The sequence below is a fragment of the Cnephaeus nilssonii genome, assembly GCF_951640355.1.
Source record: "Cnephaeus nilssonii genome assembly, chromosome: 8".
Lineage (NCBI taxonomy): Eukaryota > Metazoa > Chordata > Mammalia > Chiroptera > Vespertilionidae > Cnephaeus > Cnephaeus nilssonii.
This window is the reverse complement of record NC_137079.1, coordinates 88,287,492-88,308,534: the sequence shown is the minus strand read 5'-3', so window position 1 is coordinate 88,308,534 and position 21,043 is coordinate 88,287,492. Positions and strand designations below refer to the sequence as shown.

Genomic DNA, 21,043 nt, shown 5'->3' with positions numbered 1-21,043 from the left:
GCCCAGAGGCTGGGTCTGCCTTTTGTCTCACACCATGATCATCCCTGTTCTATGCTGTACTCCTTTCCCCCACAGAGCTGGTCTCGCAGGTGTCAGCTGCAGGTGCGAGAGGTCTCATTGGTGTTTGACTCACTAAGTGGTCTGTGGCAGTGACCAAGGTTAGTCTGGGTGGTGGTGAGGCTGGGCTCCTACCCGCTGCAGCTCCCCCCTTCAAGATGGTATAGCTTCTGAGCCAGAGCTGCACCTGCCCAGGGAGTGCCTGTGGTCCTAGCAGGGGAGCCTGAACCACCTGCTCCTGAGACTCCTGCAAGATTTGACTCTCTCTCTCTCCCCCTTTCTTTCCCTCTCTCTCTCTCACACACACACGCTTTTCCACACACTCTCCTCCCACTCCCTTATTTACTCACACTCTCTCCTTCACTCCAGTCCTGCCAGCTGCCATATTGAAATCCCCCTGAAGTTAATTCTTATAGTCAGCCAGCCTGAGAGTTTACCCCACACATGAATGGGCCAACAGCAATCAAAACTAAATTACAACAGGAGGGTCCACATAACCCTCAAGGGATCATTCCTGGAGCAACCAGCACAGATGATCAAGGAGACTGCCACAGGGTCCCTCAGGACACCTACTAAGTCTGGGAGTCATAGTAGATCTACCAAATACATAGAAACAAACACAAAGAGCAGCCAAAATGGGGAGACAAAAATATGCCCCAAATGAAAGAATAGGAGAAATCTCCAGAAAAAGAGCTACATGAAATGAAGGCAAGCAAATAACCAGATATAGAGTTCAAAAGAATGATTATAAGGATGCTCAAAGAACTTAGTGATGACTATAAGGAACTTAGTGAGAACTACAACAACATGAAAAAGTACATAGAAACCATTAAAAAAAAAGCTAGTCAGAAATGAAGAATACAATATCTGAAAAGAAGAATACACTAGAGGGAATAAAAAGTAGGTTGGATGAAGCAGAGAATTGAATCAGTGATTTGGAAGACAAGGTAGCGGAACATACCCAAAAAATGGTGCAAAAAAATACACATCATAGGGGTAGCTGAAGGAGAAAAGAAAGAGAAAGGGATCGAGAACATATTTGAAGGGATAATAACTGAATACTTCCATAACTGATGAAGGAAAAAGACACACAAAAAGATACTGAAGAAAGATATTGAAGAAGATACAAATAAGTTGAAGCATATACCGTGTTTGTGGATAGAAACAATAACATCATTAAGATCTCTATACTACCCAAAGCAATCTATAGAGTCAATGCAATTCCTATCAAGATACCAATGAACTATTTCAAGGAACAAATATTCCAAAAATTTATATGGAACCACAAAAGACGCTGAATAGCCACAGCAATATTGAGAAAGAAGAACAAAGGTGGAGTAATCATGTTACCTGCTATCAAATTATACTACAAGGGAATAGTAATCAAAATAGCATTGTACTGGTATAAAAACAGACATAGAGACCAATAGAACAGAATAGAGAGCCCAGAAATAAACCCACTCCCTATAGTCAATTAATATTTGATTAAAAAAAGGCAAAAATATTCAATGGAGTAAATGTAGTCTATTCAATAAATGGTGTTAGGAAAATTGGACAGACATGTGCAAAGAAATGAAACTAGATCATCCCTTCTCAGATCACAAATGAAATTAGAAATCAACTACAGTAAAAACACTCCAAACATTCAAACACATGAAGGCTAAATAGCATGTTATTAAACAATGAATGGGTTACCAACAAGATCAATAAAGACAAAAATAACTTCCTGGAAACAAATGAAAATGAACACACAACAAACCAAAATCTCTGGGATACAGCAAAAGCAATCCTGAGAGGGAAGTACATAGCACTACAGGCCTACCTCAAAAAAAAAAAAAAATCAACAATAAACTTTTTAACCCTACATCTTAAAGAACTAGAAAAAGAACAACAAGAAAAGCCTAGAGAAGGTAGAATGAAGGAAATAATAAAGATTAGAGCAGAAATAAATGACATAGAGACTAAAAACAATACAAAAAATAAATTAAACCAAGAGCTGATTCTTTGAAAAGATAAACAAAATTGATGAACCGTTAACCAGATTCATCAAGAAACAAAGAGAGAGGACCCAAATAAATAAAAATCAGAAACAAAAGTGGAGAAGTAACTGCTGACACCACAGAAATACAAAGAATTGTAAGGAAATACTATGAACAACTATATGCCAACAAGCTGGACAATGTGGATGAAATGGACAAATTCCTAGAAAAATACAATCTCCCAAAACTGAATCAAGAAGAATCAGAAAACCTGAATAGGCCAATAACAACTGATGAAATTGAAGCAGTAATAAAAAAAAAAAAAATTAAAAAAAAAACTCCCAGCAAACAAAAGCCTGGGTCTGGACAGTTTCACAGGGAAATTTAACCAAACATTCAAAGAACTAAAACCTATACTCCTCAAACTATTCTGAAATATTCAAGAGAAAGAAACATTTCCAAGCTCTTTTTATGAAGCCAGCATTATCCTAACTCCAAAACCAGATAAAGACACTACAAAGAAAGAGAACTACAGGCCAATATCCCTGATGAACATAGATGCTAAAACCCTCAACAAAATATTAGGAAATCAGATCCAGCAATATATTAAAAAGATCATACACCATGACCAAGTGGGATTTATTCCAGGGATGCAAGGCTGGTACAATATTCGCAAATCAATAAACATGATACATCACATAAACAAATTGAAAGACAAAAATCACATGATCATATCAATAGATGCAGAAAAAGCATTTGACAAAATCCAACACCCATTTTTGATAAAATGTCTCAGCAAAGTGGGAATAGAGGGAGCATATCTCAACATAATAAATGCCATATATGACAAACCTACAGCAAACATCATATTCAATGGGCAAAAACTAAAAGCATTTCTGCTAAGAACAGGAACAAGACAGGGTTGTCCACTTTCACCACTCTTATTCAACATAGTACTAGAAGTCCTAGCCATAGCGATCAGACAAGAAGAAGAAATAAAAGGCATCCAAATTGGAAAGGCGAAAGTAAAACTGTCATTATTTACAGATGACATGATATTATACATAAAAAATCCTAAAGACTCCACCAAAAAACTACTAGATTAATAAATGAATTTGGCAATGTAGCAGGATACGAAATCAACATCCAAAAATTGATGGCTTTTTTATACACCAATAATGAATTCTCAGAAAGAGAAACTAAACGAACAATGCCATTTACTATTGCAACAACAACAACAACAAAATAAGATATTTAGGAATAAACTTAACCAAGGAGGCAAAAGGCCTGTACTTGGAAAACTACAGGACATTGAAAAAAGAGATAAAAGAAGGTATAAACAAGTGGAAGAATATACCACGTTCATGGATTGGTAGAATCAACATCATTAAAATGTCCATGTTACCCAAGGCAATCTACAGATTGAATGCAATCCCTGTTAAAATACCAACAGTATATTTCACAGATCTAGAACAAATACTCCAAAAATTTATATTGAATCAAAAGAGACCCTGAATAACAGTAGCAATCTTAGGGGGGAAAAAAACCACAAAGTTGGAGGAATCACAATACCAGATTTCAAGTTATACTACAAAGCCCTTAATCGAAACAGCCTGGCATTGACACAAGTTCAGGCATATAAATCAATGGAACAGAACAGAAACCCCAGAAATCAACACAAGCCATTATGCTCAATTAATATTTGACAAAGGAGGCAAGAGTATACAATGGAGTTAAGAGGGTCTCCTCACAGCTGATCGATGTTTCTCTCTCATCGATGTTCCTAACTCTCTATCCCTCTCCCTTCCTCTCTGTAAAAAAACAATAAAATATATATATATTTTTAAAAGAGGGTCTCCTCAATAAATGGTGTTGGGAAAATTGGACAGATACATGCAAAAAAATGAAACTAGACCACAAAATTATACAAACATAAACTCAAAATAGATAAAAGAGTTAAATGTAAGCCTGGAAACCATAAAAATCCTAGAAAAAATAATAGGCAGCAAAATCTCAGATATCTCTCTTAGCAATATGTTTATAGATACATCTCCTAGGACAAAGGAAACTAAGGAGAAAATAAACAAAAGGGACTACATCAAAATAGAAAGCTTCTGCACAGCAAAAGAAACCATCAATAAAACGAATAGGGAGCCCACTGTATGGGAGAATATATTTGGCAATGACATATCTGATAAAGGGATAATATCCAAAATATATAAGGAACTCGTACAACTTAACAAAAGGAAGACAAATAATCCAATTAAAAATGGGCAAAGGACCTAAATAGACACTTCTCCAAAGATTACATACAGATGGCCAAGAGACATATGAAAAATGCTCAAAGTTACTGATCATCAGAGAGATGCAAATTAAAACAACAATGAGGTATCACCTCACACCTGTCAGAATGGCTACCATCAACAAGTAAACAAATGACCAAGTGCTGGTGAGGATGTGGAGAAAGGGAACTCTAGTACACTACTAGTGGGAATGCAGACTGGTACAGCCACTATGGAAAAACAGTATGGAGTTTCCTCAAAAAATTAAATATGGAACTGCCAGTGATCCTACTTCTAAGAATATATCCTAAGAAACTCAAAACACCAATCAGAAAGAATGTATGCACCCTTATGTTCATAGCAACACATTTTATAATAGCTAAGATCTGGAAACAGCCCAATTATCTATCAGTAGATGAGTGGATAAAAAAGCTGTCGTTCATTTATACCATGGAATACTACACAGCAGTAAAAAAGAAGAATCTCTTACCCTTTAAGATAGCATGGAGGGACCTGGAGAGGATCATGTTAAGTGAAATGAATCAGTCAGAGAAAGACAAGTATAACATGATCTCACTCATGTGGAATCTAAGTAACAAAATAAACTGAGGAGTGGAGTGGATCCAGAGACATGGAAGCATGAAACAGAGTGCAGAATCTCGGAGGAAAGGTGGGGGAGGTCAACTAAAGACCTTGTATGTATATATGCATGGCCCATGGACACAGACAATGAGGCAGTGAGGGCCTGGAACAGGGGGCAGGGGTGGGCTGGAGGGTATCAATGGGGGAAGAAGGGGGACATATGTAATACTTTCAACAATAAGAAATTATTAAAAATAAGTCTATACTAATAAAAGCCTAGGTGGCGTCTCACCCTTGTGTCATCACAAGATGGCCGCCCCATGTCATCACAAGATGGCTGCCCCCATGTCATCATAAGATGGCAGCCACAAGATGGCCAGCAGGGGAGGGCAGTTGGGGGCGATCGGGCCAGCAGGAGAGCATTTAGGCGTCTATCAGGCCGGCAGGGGAGCAGTTAGGGGGTGATCAGGCTGGTAGGCAGAAGCAGTTAGGGGCAATCAGGCAGGCAGGCAGGTGAGCAGTTAGGAGCCAGCAGTCCCGGATTGTGAGAAGGATGTCCGACTGCCCATTTAGGCCCAATCCCCGGGATCGGGCCTAAACCGGCAGTTGGACATCCCCTGAGGGGTCCCAGATTGAAGAGGGTGCAGGCTGGGCTGAGGGACAACCCCCCCACCCCCAGTGCACAAATTTGCCTCTAGTAAATAAATAAATAAAATAATAAAATAAAATAAAGAAATTATATCACCTTCTTACACTACCATACACAAGAATAAACTCAAAATGGATTGAAGACTTAAATTTGAGAATCAAAACCATAAAAATTCTAGAAGAAAACTGGCAGTAAAATCTCAAACATTTCTTGTATCAAAATTTTTCCTAATATGTCTCCTTGGGCAAGGGAAACACAAGAAAAAAATAAACAAATGGGACTACATCAAACTAAAAAGTTTTTGCATAGCAAAGGAAACCATCAACAAAATGAAAGACAGCCCACTGAATGGGAGAACATATTTGCCAATGATACATCTGATTAGGGATTAATATCAAAAATTTATAAAGAACTTTTATACAACTCAACACCCAAAAAACAAATAATCCAATTAAAAAATGGGCAAAGAACTTTAATAGACACTATTCCCAAGAGGACATACAGATAGCCAATAGACATAAGAAAAGATGCTTAATGTCACTAATCATCAGAGAAATGCAAATGAAAACCACAAATGGATATCATCTCACACCTGTGAGAATGGCTATAATCAATAAATCAACAAACAAGTGTTGGCGAGGATATGAAGAAAAGGGAACCTGCTTGCACTGTTGGTGGGAATGCAGACTGGTGCCGCCACTGTGGAGAACAATATGAAGTTACCTCAAAAAATTAAAAATTGCAACTGCCTTATGACCCTGTGCTTCCACTTCTGGGAATTTTTTTCAAAGCAACCCAAAACACTAATTTGAAAGAATATATGCACCCTGTGGTCACTGCAGTGTTATCCTATCTAATAAAAGAGTGATATGCAAATTGACCATCACTCCAACACACAAGATGGCTGCCCCCATGTGGTCAAAGATGGCTGCCCCCATGTGGACACAAGATGGCTGCCACAAGATGGCCAGCAGGGGAGGGAAGTTGGGAGGGACCAGGCCTGCAAGGGAGGGCAGTTGGGGGCGATCAAGCCTGCAGGGGAGGGCAGTTAGGGGTGACCAGGCCAGCAGAGTAGGGAAGTTGGGGGCGACCAGGCCTGAAGGGAAGGGCAGTTGGGGGGGACCAGGCCTGCAGTTGAGGGCAGTTAGGGGTGACCAAGCTCTCAGGGGAGGGCAGTTAGGGGTGACCAGGCCTGCAGGGGAGGGCAGTTAGGGGCAAAGAGGCTGGCAGGGGAGCAGTTAGGCATCAATCAGGCTGGAAGGGGAGTGGTTAGGGGGTGATCAGGCTGGCAGGCAGAAGAGGTTAGGGGCAATCAGGAAGACAGGCAGGCGAGCAGTTGGGAGCCAGCAGTCCTGGATTGTGAGAGGGATGTCCAACTGCCCGTTTAGGCCCGATCCTACCGGGACCGGGCCTAAACGGGCAGTCGGACATCCCTCGAGGGGTCCCAGATTGGAGAGGGTGCAGGCTGGGCTGAGGGACCCCCCGTGCACGAATTTTGTTAACTGGGCCCCTAGTTTATAATAGTCACGATTTGGAAGCAGCCCAAGTACCTATCAGTAGATGAGTGGATAATAAAACTTTGGTACATTTACACAACAGAATACTACTCGGCTGTAAAAAAGAAAGAAATTTTATCCTTTGTGACAGCATGGATGGACCTGGAAAGCAGACAAGTACCATATAATTTAACTCATATGTGGAATCTAATGAACAAAATGAACTAACAAGCAATAGAGAGACAGACTCATGCATGGATAGCAGGCTGACAGCTCTCCCGGGTTGGCATGGGGCTGGATGTGGGCGTTGGAGAGACTGAGGGAAAAAAGAGAGAGAAAGAACTCATGGACAGGAACAGTGTGACGATTGCTGGGGGGAGAGGGTATGAGGGGAGATGGAGGAGGGTATAGGGGGTTTAAATAATGATGAACATAGAGTGGATTTGGGGTGGTAAACACACAAAATAGTTTTTAGATGATGTGTTGTAAAATTGTGCATCTGGAACCTGTATAATTTTGTTACTCAATAAATTCAATAAAAAGGAAAAAAAGATTCATAAAACTTCGGTATGAAAAACTTATTTTGGAAAACTTCTATTGTACATTTTACTTAGGGGTTATTAATATATTAACAATGTTGATTATAAGGAACATAGTAATTTTTGAAAAGGGAAAAATATTTTACCCAGAATTGTATCCTTACTGCAAGATTCAGTTCTCTAAGCATTTTCAATGAGGAAATCGCAAATCCCCAAGCACTAGGGAAAAAGGAATATGATTACACTCAAGCTAATTAACCAAGCTTTTTTTTATTTCTACTTTCAGGTGTCTCCTGCCTCTGGTTATCTTGTTTTCGATGAATGCCTTTAGAGCTGAATATTTACAAGCCAAGATTATTACCTCTCAACATTAATAAGCAGCCTGCCTCCTACAAACAGTGATATACAAACAATACATAGAACTCCAGATGATAATCCTTTTTTTGTCTGACCTCTGGATTTAGTGGTTTGTCTGGCTAGGACATCTCCCACCCCTGCTGACTGGGCTGTAAAATCTCTTTCAGCAGAGATTAACTTTCCACACTTGTTTAATTCTTCCTTTCTTGGAAACAAGCCTACCTAGACTTTTTTTTTTTTTTTTTACAATTGAATATAACTTCACTGCTCTGTGGACACCCCTGCCCTCCCTCCCCCGTTTTGTGTGTGTGTGTGTGTGTGTGTGTGTGTGTGTGTGTGTGTGTGTGTTTTGTGTGTGTGTTGTTGTTGTTTTATGGCTTAGGTGCATTTTGCTGGTTTTAGGAAACCCTTGTATATATTATATCAAGGGGGTGTCTGCATGTGTTGTGGGCCAGAATGGGGACCTGGCTCTCAGAGACAACGGTCCTGCAGGATATGAGTACACTGCAGACCCTGAAGATGCCCGAGGTTCGGTCTGTAAAAATACTCCTGCCCTATTTCTCTGTGCAACTATCCTCTGAAAAACAAATTACAAGCAGGGCCCTGGGATCAAATTGCCTGGACCTTATCACCTCCTGATCATTTTTTGTCCTCATAATCTATAAAATGGAAATAAAAACAGTTTCTACTTGATAATATTGTGAGAATTAAATAAAATAGTCAAAGTAAGAGTTCAGCATAGATCCTTGAACTACTTAACAGCTATTTATTACTATTATTAATAACTAGAGGCCTGGTGCAAAAAATTCATGCACGGAGGGTTCCCTCAGCCTAGCCTGCACCCTCTCTAAAGGGGTATCCCTTGGGGGATGTATGATGGCCGTCAGACATCCCCCTCGCAATCTGGGACCACTGGCACCTAATTGCCCACCTGCCTGCCTGCTTGATTGCCCCTAACCACTCTGCCTGCCTGCCTGATTGCCCCTAACCTCTCTGCCTGCCTGCCTGATTGCCCCTAACCCCTCTGTCTGCCTGCCTGATTGCCCCTAACCTCTCTGCCTGCCTGCCTGATTGCCCCTAATCACCTCTGCCTGCCTGTCTGATCACCCCTAACTGCTCCCCTGCCAGCCTGATTGCCCCCAACTGCTCTCCCCTGCTGGCCTGATCGCCTCTAACTGCCCTCTACTGCAGGCCTGATCTCACCCCAACTGCCCTCCCATGCTGGCCTGATCTCACCCCCAATGGCCCTCCCCTGCCTGCCTGATATCACCCCAACTGCCCTCCCCTGCAGGCCTGATCTCACCCCCAACTGCCCTCCCCTGCCAGCCTGATCTCACCCCCAACTGCCCTCCCCTGCCAGCCTGATTGCCCCTAACCCCCTGCCAACCTGATCTTGCCCCTAACTGCCCTCCCCTGCCAGCCTGATTGACCCTAACTGCCTCTGCCTCGGCCCCCACCATCATGGCTTTGTTGGGAAGGAAGTCGGACTTCTGGAAGACGGCTGGTTGACCCAGTCTAATTAGCATATTACCCTTTTATTAGTATAGATAGATTATATAGGATAAGATTGCTTAAATGGTGGTGGTGGGGGGGAGCCTTTTTTAGCAGGAAGAGTTGCTCTTGGCAGACAAAAATACATAATCCCTATATCTGGACTGATAGCACTATACTGCCAAACCGGTCATTAAAAAATTGAACCGCTTTCTTACACCTTACACCAAACAGCTATTGCCCTTAAAACCCTTCCTCAGTCCCCAACTTAGGTTCTGCCTTCACAGTTCACCCAGATTAGGTTCTGATTGGTCGGTTTCTATGCCAGTCAGCATCAAAAGCTCCGCCTCCTAGGCAGCCATTGGCTCCTCATAGTTCACCCAGATTTGGTTCTGATTGGTCAGTTTCTATGCCAGTCAGCGTCTCCGGGCCTATCTCTGGACCTGATCAGCATCCACCATGACAGCTGCAGATCAGGCCCCGCCTCTCTCTCTGGGCCTCTCTCCGGGCTGATCCGCAGCCGCCGTGCCCGCCTTGCCCCCGCCCCCCCCCCCCCCCCCCCGCCCAACCACAAGCTGTCCACTGGCCTTGCTGTGATAGGAGCCTGTAGGCCACAGAGGAGGGACCGAGAGGTGCTCCATGCACTTCCTGGTGACCAGTTGTCCATCTGGTTGTTTCGCTCGTGATGGCCCCTGGCCTTTTATAATGTAGATACTAGTGGCCCAGTGCACGAATTCGTGCACATTGAAAGGAAATTAATTAGAAGAAATATTTTAATATTGCTATTCGCCCTTTCTCTATAATAGAAATGCCAACCAAATTCACAATTGACAATGACAGATTGAAACACACATGTGCGATTGGCACCAGCAAGAGCTTTATATGTATCACACATGCGTGAGTCAACTTGGCCTTTTATAGATATAGAATAAACTTGCTTAATTAGACCTGCTTTTTGATTTAGCTAAACTTTTTCTAGTCCAGTGAAGTACCCCAACTTCTCTTTCAGGTAATTGTCAGCAACACAGCAGTAAATATCAACACAAAGCAGATCATTATTGTAGATCATGCAGGGAGAACAAAGGGTAAAATATTTAACTGCAGTAGTGTTTGACTATCCTGCGCAGTGAGAAAACCTGAAGTCATTTTCAAGGTACACCATTTCTTACTTCCTTTCAGTTGGGTCAAGTTTCTAAGCTCTCTAAATCTCCATTTTCTGGCTAATGAAAATAAAATAGGATTCCAGCGAGTCTCCTATCTATCTACTCCAGGACTTCTGTGAGGATCAAATGAGATGAGGCACGGGAAAACACTTCACAGACATTTGGTTACAGTGTGAAATGTTTCCACCTGGCTATAAAGCAAGTCGTGTTCCTGAGCTGAAGAAACTGCAAGGAGGCTAGTCGCTAGGGAAAGGAGCCAAGCGTTGCTATGTGATGTCATTACCCAGACAGACACTTAGCAGATTAGCCATATATATATGTGTGTGTGTGTGTGTGTGTGTGTGTGTGTGTGTGTGTGTGTGTAATTATTGTTTTATGACTGTAATCTCTATCCTTACCATAATGACTTTTTATGCCATGAAGAAATATGCTCCCTAATTTTATTACACCAATAATTTTATGGATCCCCCTGCAATATGTTAATTTAATGTTTCTTCTCTATTTAAGTTTATGTATATATTCATCCATCCAACATATTGAGGCTTCATGGGTGCCAGTAACTATCTTAGACACAGGGTCACAATGGTGAGTGAGACACAAATGCTTTCCTTTGAGTGCTCATATTTATTGAAGAAGATGACATAGAAACAAATGCCAAATCTGGTATTCATTCAAAGAAGGCACTTCCCAGTCTAGTTTTATCCAGCAGGGATCAGCTGCAATTGGATGCCCAGGGACTGCATTTTGTTTTCTGGTGTGGGGAGGAGCTGATGGATGTTAATAATAGGTTAGATATACCAGACATTCCATCCACTGGAGTTCACATTCAGACCTTAATATGAATAAAATATTTCTTATCTGACATGAATAACTTTGAGAGAGTGAAACACTGATTGGTGGTTTAATGCATGTGACACACAATTGGAGCTTAATACATGTTCAGCACATTGGGACACTATGAAAATCAGAAGGCCAATGAGGGACTGAATACCAGTGGAAAAAGTCAGAATACTCAGCTTCTAATTCCTATGCCAATTATGATTATTTACCATCATTTAATTACTCATTTGTAAAATAGGGAAAGATAGGAGAAGGGATACTGCTAGACTGGATAGATGATAGAAAAGTGAAATAACCTGTTAAAGGACACATGGATTTTTTTTTTAAAGAATCAGCAAGTCACTAAACTTTTTAAAATATATATTTTTATTGATTTCAGAGAGGAAGAGAGATATAGAAATATCAATGATGAGAGAGAGAGAATCATCGATTGGCTGCCTCCTACATGCCCCACACTGGGGATTGAGCCTGCAACCTGGGCATACGTCCTGACTGGGAATTGAACCATGACCTCCTGACGCTCAACTACTGAGCCATGCAGGCAGGACTCACTAAATTTTAAATATATATATATATATATATATATATATATATATATATATATTATTGATTTTTTACAGAGAGGAAGGGAGAGGGATAGAGAGTTAGAAACATCAATCAGCTGCCTCCTGCACACCCCCTACTGGGGATGTACCCACAACCAAGGTACATGCCCTTGACCAGAATCAAACCTGGGACCCTTCAGTCCGCAGGCCAACGCTCTATCCACTGAGCCAAACCGGTTAGGGCGACTCACTAAACTTTTAAGGCAGTGTTCACCTCTAGGATACCATTTGGTTCTATATCTAGAATATTGTAAAGTTATAATTAAGGTATAGGATCATGAACTTGAGACATAGCAAGTTACTGAAGTACATTCTGAATTTTTGAATTATGCTTTTTATAAATAAAGTATGCTCACTACAATTTTAATATTAAGTTTATTTTATTATATTCTAATTATTTGAGAATGATATTGGAAGTGTAATGTGTGTGTCCTAGGCTAGTTGGCCCATTACTATAAAATGAAGTCACCTTATTTGTATTATACACATTATTATGCATGCATGTTCAATGGCCAAACACTAGTATCCCCCTTCTTCCAAATGTCCCTAGTTATTTCTAAGAACTTACCAGTTCTTCCTCTCTAAATTTTCATGTTACTGCCACAATGGTGTGTCTACTGCTGCTAACTGTCATGCATCATGAGACGATTGCTCTGGTGGGCACAGCTATTTCCATGGCTGATGCCTCCTTGGAGAGGGGACATCTCTTAGAGAGGAGACTCTACTTTCCTAGAACCTAGGGACTATATTTGTTCTTTGGAAAGCTGGAAGTCTTCATCACCACTGTCTCAGACATTGGCCACACCAGAAACCACTTGTCTTTCTTTGCTTTTGTCACTTCCATTGTTCTTGCTGGCATCACAGAACCTCCCAGGTCTTCGAACCAGAGCTCCAGCCCCACCTGCCCCAAAGAGAGATGGAGATGATCATCTTAAACATGCAGAGTCCTGGAGGTTTAGAGATGTTGTATGTAATTGCCTGATGCATAGTAGGTATTTAGTACATGAAAATTTTTATTAGTTTTTTAGATTTATTTATCACCAAAGGTTTTAAGAACACTGCAAGGTGATTGGGTTGATGCACTTGAATGTCATTTTCTTCAATTTTCTGTGCTCACCGTTTGCTTCAGGTGTTTTTAAAGAGTAGTGAAATAGACAAAATGTAATCATAAGGAAAGGAAGGAGTGCATTCATTCACTTATTTATTCATTCAGAAAACATACATGAGATCCAGTTATTCTAGGATGTGGAACACAAATGTGTACAAGCCATTTCAAGGGCTTACATGTAGTGAGAGAGGTAAGACTTTACACAAACTGCAGCAATATAAAACAGTAGGTAAGTTCTTCTGGGGCTTAAGAAAGGAAGATATCCTGGTTGGAAAGATATAACTAATAATAATGGAGCAATTTCAAAGAACTTCAACATGTATTTTAGAACTTGATTTTCAATAAAACAAACGAACAAAACAAAACAGTTATTCAGAATTCTCATTTGTAGATGAGAAGATGATTCAGGGGAGGTAAGTGACTTGCTTGGGCTTGCTCTAATAGGAAGTCAGCCCTAGGATCTGAGTGTTCAGATTCTGAAGGTCCCTCCACTATACCAGCTTCAAGGAGAAGGTGACCTCTTGGACTGAGTATTTAAAGAGGGACCAATTGCCTTGCCGGGTGCCTCAGTTAGTTGGAATATTGTCCTATACACTAAAAGGCTGCCGGTTCAATGACTGGTCAAGGCACATGCCTGGGTTGCAGGTTCGATCCCTGATCAGGGCACATGCAGGAGGCAGCCAACCAATGTTTCTCACATTGATGTTTCTCCTCCCCCTTCCTCTCTCTAAAAATCAATCAAAATATCTCCTTGGGTGAGGATTTAAAAAATTAAATAACAAGGGACCAATTTTGACAGGTAGATCAGGGCCAGGGCTTTCTAGGTAAATGGAACATCAAAGATATAAAGGCTGGATAGGTAAGGCATATTTGAAAAAGGTAATAGCTAAAGTGTAAACTATATATAGCAGATTCAGAAATAAGAAAAGTGTATTGCACTGTGGCTGGATCACACATGATCTTAACCACCAGATTGAGGTGTTTAGAAATGCTTCAATAGACAACGGGGGTGGGGAGAGTAGGGGAAGAAGGGGTGTACTGAACACGAGGAGAAGGGGTAAAATCAGGAAGATCTGTAGAGGTGAGTCAGATTATTGTGAAAATGATGGAAGAGCCAAGGGAATCCGTCAGGAGGCACTAAGGTAAACTTGTGAGTTGCATGGGAAGAAGAGCTGGATTCAAGAAGCATTGGATGGTGAATTAGCATGGAAACTAGGTGAAGGAGGTGAGACAGTGGCAAGGAGGAGAGATGTCTCTCAGCTTTGAGTGGAGGTCCTGGAAGAATGGTTAGGCCATTAACAGAGTTGTTGAATTTAAGAGGGAAATCACCAGCTCCTTTTTGGATCTGTTGGTTTTGTGTTGCCTTCTGCATATTGCTACGTGACTGCCCAATGGGAAGGTGGGTAGTGAGTCAGAGGAAGAAGAGTTTAACTGACCACTCAGAGGGCTCTTCCTTCCTGTTTCTGCTCTGCTTCCCACTCCCTTGCCCCTTAAATAATAAGTGCTTAATGAATACAAGGCTTGGTATGTAATGGGCATTCAAAATATGTTTGGAAAATAAATCCACTTAGAAAAAGAGTTGTCAAGAGAAGTGTCAGAACAAAGGCAAAGACTAGAGTGAGGGAAAAGAGGAAATGGCTGCTAACAATGAGAAGTACTAAATATGAGTCACTGGAAGTAGTCATTTCCTAGATATTAAGGATTCCAAAGCCTGATGGGAGCTACAAGTGGTAGAAACCTGGTGGAATTAAGAATATAGAGCGCTAACCAGTTTGGCTCAGTGGATAGAGTGTCGGCCTGTGAACTCATGGGTCCCAGGTTCAATTCCAGTCAGGGGCATGTACCTTGGTTGCAGGCACATACCCATTGGGGAGTGTGCAGGAGGCAGCTGTTCAATGTTTCTCTCTCATCGATGTTTCTCTCTATCCCTCTTCCCTTCCTCTCTGTAAAAAATCAATAAAATATATTTTTTTAAAAAGAATATAGAGAAACTCTGAGGCCAGAATAACAGATGTGTGAATGTTGAAGTCACCAGGGATCATTGCAAAGAGTAAAAATTACTGCTTTAGACTTGGCATTTAGAGGATGTCACTTTGGCTCTCTTCTGCTGTACCTCTCCCCAGGGGGGAGTCCATGGTTCCATGGGGTCATGTTCACTGTGCCTCTAGACCCAGCTCTGGGTACCCGGGCCCAGGCCTCTTTCCTGGGTCTGTCTACCTGGGGACACATGATGCCACTGCTTTGCCCACTCCAGGCCTGAGTAAAGGCCAAGGGGCATGTTTTGAGGAAGGTAGGGAGATGTAAATAGAGTTTTGGTGGTGAGAGGAAGGACTTCATTCTTGTGAATATGGATATGCAAATGTTCTTAAGATCTACTCTAGTAAGGGATGGAGCTTTGATGGAAGAGAATGGGAACAAAAAGTGGGCTGGGGACTGGCTTCCAGATCTCTTTGTACCCACATTCTGAAGCAGATGCCCAAGAAGTCAGAAAATTTAAATACAAACCTAGATTTTCAGGTGGTAAAGAAAGTGCATTTGTCAATGTCCAAGATTAGACTATATTTTATTTAAGTTTGTAAGCTTGATTTATAACTTCTAAATATTTAGATATGTGCTATATAGACTTCCATTTGCAATTTTGCCCTCATACATTAGGAGTCTTGAGAATCAGCAGGTTATAAAGATCTTCCTCTGTGAGTCTTGAGCTTACCTCCTGTTTCTTGACAACCACTGCACTTCTTGGGTGATAATTAACTTGTTTTATTATCTGTCTACTCTGATTGACATAAAGCTGTGCGAAGGTAGGAACCAGGCTGTCTTGTTTACAAATATATTTTTATATTAGGGCAATGATTGACACATAATAAGTGCTCACTAAATATGTCTAAAACTCTAAAATGATACATGACTTACACATTTGAGGACAGCAAGTAGAAAGAAAAGAAGTGTTAGAAGGGAGTGAAGTAACCTGAAGAGAGAATGCCGGGATAAATTATGACAGAGATTGAGCAACAGTCTCTAAGTTTTTCTTCCAATTGGGGAGAGCAGCAAACACACAACTTCTATTGCCATAAGAACTACAACTGAAGTAATCTATTCATTTTAAGCTTTAGGTGTGTGTGTTTCTTCCCTTTTATGTAATTGGACTGGGATCAGCTATTTCATAGTGCGGGCCTAGAGTCCTTAAGTTACTGATTCACTGAAGTGCATTAAAAAATGTAAATCTACATTTAAAATTAATGGATTTTTCTTGAAAAATTGGACCTTTGGCAAGACTGGCCCATAGTCCAATATGGCCACAGTGGTCTGTGTTTATGAACAGGCCACACCTCACCACTCACAAAACAAATGCCCAGACATAGCCTGGCCACCAAAGGTCTCTGAATTTATGACCCCTGAACCTCTGGTTTTATAAGGCCCCTTTGTTGTTGTTGTTTTTTTGTTTGTTTGTTTTTTACTTTTGACAGCTTTTTATTGTAAGACCCTAACATAAAAGCAAGCTGAGGAAGAGGGGATAGAGGAAGGTGGGGACTCTCCCCCAGACTCTACTCTGATTCCCATAAACATCAAGGAGAAAGATAGGAATCCTCAAAGGAAAACCAAGGAAATACTGAACAACCAGGCTAGGGTCTGCTCCACACCTGGATCCTATGTCAGAACCAAGGACTAGGAAAGGAAGAAGGGACACCCTCTATTTGCCAGATGTCTGCCCAAGTTCACCAGCCCGGCCTGCCTCAAGCCTCCAGGAGCTTCCCCAGGAAGCGGAGGTTGAGGATCTTGAACTGTTCATCGAGGTCCATGTGGACGATGCCATCCTCACCATTGATGCTCAGCAGGACTCCTGTGGCTTTCTGATCCTTGCCCAGGATGACCTTCACCTTGTTGTTCTTGGTGGGGGTGATGGGCTCCATGTGCTCACTGGAGGTGCTGACAACCTTCTCACTGTCCTTCAGGTACACAGAACACATGCGTCCCCTGACACTGCAGATGACCTCCGTCTGCCCCACCACTTGCGTATCCAGACAGGTGTCCCGCACTTCCATCTGGATGTCAGTGGTTACCCAATCACTAGAGTTCTGCTCAATGCCTGAGCCTGGTGTATGTGGGTTGTAGCCACCAGGGGAGGAAGGCCCCTTTGTTTTTAAAGAACGTCTTCTTTAATCTCTTTATAGTTTTATTTCTACCAACTTTTGAATGACCCGTCATTTGGATTGTACTATAACAGTGCATATCTGCTTATATTTGCCAGAGATTCTGAAACTGAATTATTTTACATATAATCAAAGAAGCTCACCTGTTCTAGAAAGCAACTCTCTATTAGTGTTATGGATCCAAATTTCCCTTGATCGTTCCTCCAAGGGGAGATGCTTGACTGCTTCCTGGAAGCTGAAGATTAAGGGTGGTGATTCAGGGTTGGGGACACTGAAATGCAGGAACTGCCAGAGTGAAAGTTGCAGAATCGGGCTTTGATGAATGATGAAGAAACTGAAAGATGCTAGAGCACTAATTTGTTCAAGTATTTATTGAGTGTGCCAAACACTGTTTTGACACAAGGGATTTAACAATAAACCAGCCAATGTCCCTTGCTTTCATTGAGCTTAATTCTCGTGTAGTAAACCAAATAACACACGCATATATTACATACATACACATGTACATGTCAGGTGGAAATAAATGCTATTTATAAAACCAAAGCGCAGCCAGGAACAGCCACTAAGGGTGGCTGCTATTTTGGGGACTCGAGACCTCTCCCGCCTCCTCCCAATCCGGTACAAGATGCCACCTCCAGGGAAGCTCCGCCCACGTCCCCGCCCAGAGGCGGTCTTGGGGGCGGAGCTTCGAGCCCAGCATCCAGAAGCGCGCGCGCTTGGGGTTCCCGGCATTCCCTCGTGCTGTCAAGCCCAGAATTAACCCCCGCCGGGCCGTGGCATGCTGGGAACTGTAGTCTCCATCTGCATCTCAGCGTCGCCGGGGAGCAGTAAAAGCCACTGGCTCCACGGCTGGGCCATAACCAGCAGCACGAGGCCTGGGGAAGCGGGGGGCGGGGGGAGGGGGGCTGGGGTCATCCCGTAACACCAGGCACATCCAGCCAGGAGAGCGCCCAGGCCCTGGGGCCGCCCCGGGCACGTGACAGCAGCCTCCCCAGGCGCGCTCGGTGTCTCAGCGCCGGTCCCGCCCCGCCCCTCCCCGCCCCGCCCGGCAGTCGGCCTGCGCCGGCCCTGGCGCTGCTGCCACCTCGCGCTCGGAGGCGTCACGGAACGTGCTCTCCCCCCCGTCCCCCGCCCCCTCCCTCGCCCTCCCGCGCTCCTCCACCTCCCCCTCCCGCACTGAGGCTCGCCGCCGCCGCAGGAGTAGCCGCCGCCGGAGCCGCGCGCAGCCATGGCCGAGAACCCTGGCCTGGAGAACCACCGCATCAAGAGCTTTAAGAACAAGGGCCGCGATGTGGAAGTGAGTGTGCTTCCGCGGTCTGGGTCCGCCTGGCCGCGCCGGCCCCGCGGCGGCGGGGAAGGGCGGGGGGCCGGCGCCGGGATAGCGCTCGCCGGCTCGCGGTGGGTCAGAGTTGGCCGCCGCCTCCCGTCACCGGGCCCAGGGCTGGGCGGAGCGGGCGCCGGCACGGGCGCCGGCTGCAGCCGCCCCTCTGGAGCCGCGGGCGCGCGGGCCGGGAAACGCCGTGGTTTTCGGCCCCGTCACGCGGGCGCGGCCTGCTGTCTGCGCGGGAGGGATGTGGAGCTGAGGCGGGGTCCGCCGGCGGGGGCCTCGCGGGTCCGAGATGCCGCCGCCCGGGTCCGTCGGCCGCACCGCCGAGGGGCGGGGGGTGGCCGCGGCTCGCGCCCGTGGCCGGTGGTGCCTCCCGCCGGCGCTGCCCCCTCGGCGCCTCCCGCGCTGCCGCACATGGAGCCTCGGCTCTGCGGGTCCCCGCGCCTACCTTCTGCGAGCTGGGCCCCGGCGGGCGGTGGCGCCCGCAGAGGGGGGTGGGGACCAGCCGGGTAACCGACTGGGTTGAGGGTGGGGGGTGGGGGAGGGTAGGATGCGCCAGGACCATTTTCTTGTGTTCCGTCTTCCAGAGCTGTCCTTTGGACCAGCCGTGCCGAGCTGTTCCAGCTCGCCCTCCTGTTACCGCCGGCATTTGGAGCCGGCTGAAGGTGGACAATAGTTTGCCATCCATTGTGTCGAGGCTTTAGAAGAGACATTGTTTCGACCCCCGTTTACAGGACCTGTTTCCGTAGCATTTCTTGTTTGTAATGGGGGTGCACTCAGGGTTATTTCTTGGACGTGTTTTACTGAAATAAGTTGAATTACACGGGTTTATACGGCCTTGTAGGTGCCTCTTGCTCCAAGCTGGTAGAATTTCGATGTGGTTACAAAACTGTAAACATTAATGTGGTCACTCAGTTCGTTGCCACACAGCATGTTGCCATTGTCTCATTCAGGTGACATAAGCAGGTACTATGTGCAAACTCGATTTATGAAGGCAGCGCTAGAGGTCTCTTTGCAGCTACTAAAAGCATTGTGATATACTGCACAAACTTCATTGGGACTGTGACCTCCGGATTTGTTAGGGGGAAGTCGTTTTAAGTTCACAGCCTCCTTTTCTAGTACTGGGTGGCATGATTTGCAGTTTTGTCATTCTTGCTAAGGGCCAGTGTGAATAAGAAATGCATTTTATTCTCTCTTAAGAAAATATACCATTCAGTGTAGAAAACAGACAAAACTCAGGCCATTTTTTTCAGAGCTACAAATTTACATACTAATTGGAAAAAAACTAAGGAAATACTGAGGAATTCACATTTGAATGGGACAAATATAGGTCATCTGTCTCTGACCAGGTCATGGTTGTTACTTTTGTGAGAAATACTTCTAAGCAAAAGGAAAGTTATGAATAGCAGCAAGAAATTTTGGAACTGCCTCCTGTTAATCGGTCCACTTGATGATAGGAATTAATTTTGAACTTTCTCTGTCAGTAATTGTTCTTGAAGCTTACCCCTATTATAAAGCAGAACTTACATAGTTTGAAAAATACCCATATTGTTTTTACAAAATTCTTTCTTCTTGAATATTGAGACAGGTTTTTGTCTTATTATTTGCCCCTATTTTGTTCTGGGAGCTCAGTGATACCTAGTAAAAACTCCTGCACATAATAGATACATAATACATACTTACTGATGACCAGAATGTAACCAGTGACTTCTAGATTAATGACTGCTAACTAAGCCTTTCAATCTGAAAATATTAGTCACAACAACATCACATTTCCCAGGATACATACATTAGGATAACTAAGGCATGAAATAACAGGTATTCAAATGGTAGTTCTATGTGGTAGACACTATACTAAGGCTTTATGATACCTCATTTAATCCTTATAACAACTTTATGAGCTAGGTATAGCATTATCCCCACTTTACAGGATGAAATTACTTTAGATGGGAAAACTCAAGTATGCACCCTGCACAAGGTCACAGTGTGGACATTCATTCACTAATTGTCTTTTGGGTATTTAACAATGTCAAGTCTTGGAGAAACAAAAGGGAATAAAATTGAGCCTGTATCTCAAGGCGTTTACAGTTCAGTAGGAGTGATAGAAAAGTAAACTGATAATTACAGTGCAGTTCATCAATATGTGTATTCTGAGAATGCATAAGAAAAACTTAACTTGGAGCTGAATGGTCAAGGGAGATGTTCTAGTTGATTCCTAGTGGATGAATGGAAGTGAGTAGATGCTGAAGGTGAAAGAATGTTGGCCCTGAAAAAGGAGAGGGCCAAGAGGCATTCCAGACTTAAGGAAGCAGTAATTGAAGTGTCCTGGGAGATTGTAGTAAGACTGCTGAGAGAGAAGGGAGTACTAGAGATGTAACTAAAGGGTAATCTAGAGTCAGATCTGATTAAATGCCTTT

At 43.4% G+C, this 21,043-nt stretch overlaps 2 protein-coding genes across 2 annotated transcripts in view; both read left to right on the top strand.

Moving 5' to 3' along the window:
- SPRYD7 (SPRY domain containing 7) overlaps positions 1 to 21,043 on the top strand; it is a 354,235-nt gene that overhangs the window by 87,764 nt on the left and 245,428 nt on the right. The window lies entirely within an intron of this gene.
- Positions 18,378 to 21,043, top strand: part of KPNA3 (karyopherin subunit alpha 3) — a 127,525-nt gene continuing 124,859 nt past the window's right edge. The window contains exon 1 of the mRNA XM_079779470.1: positions 18,378 to 18,596. Within this exon, the coding sequence (XP_079635596.1) occupies positions 18,528 to 18,596 (69 nt within the window). The 5' untranslated portion in view covers positions 18,378 to 18,527. The remainder of the gene's footprint in view (positions 18,597 to 21,043) is intronic.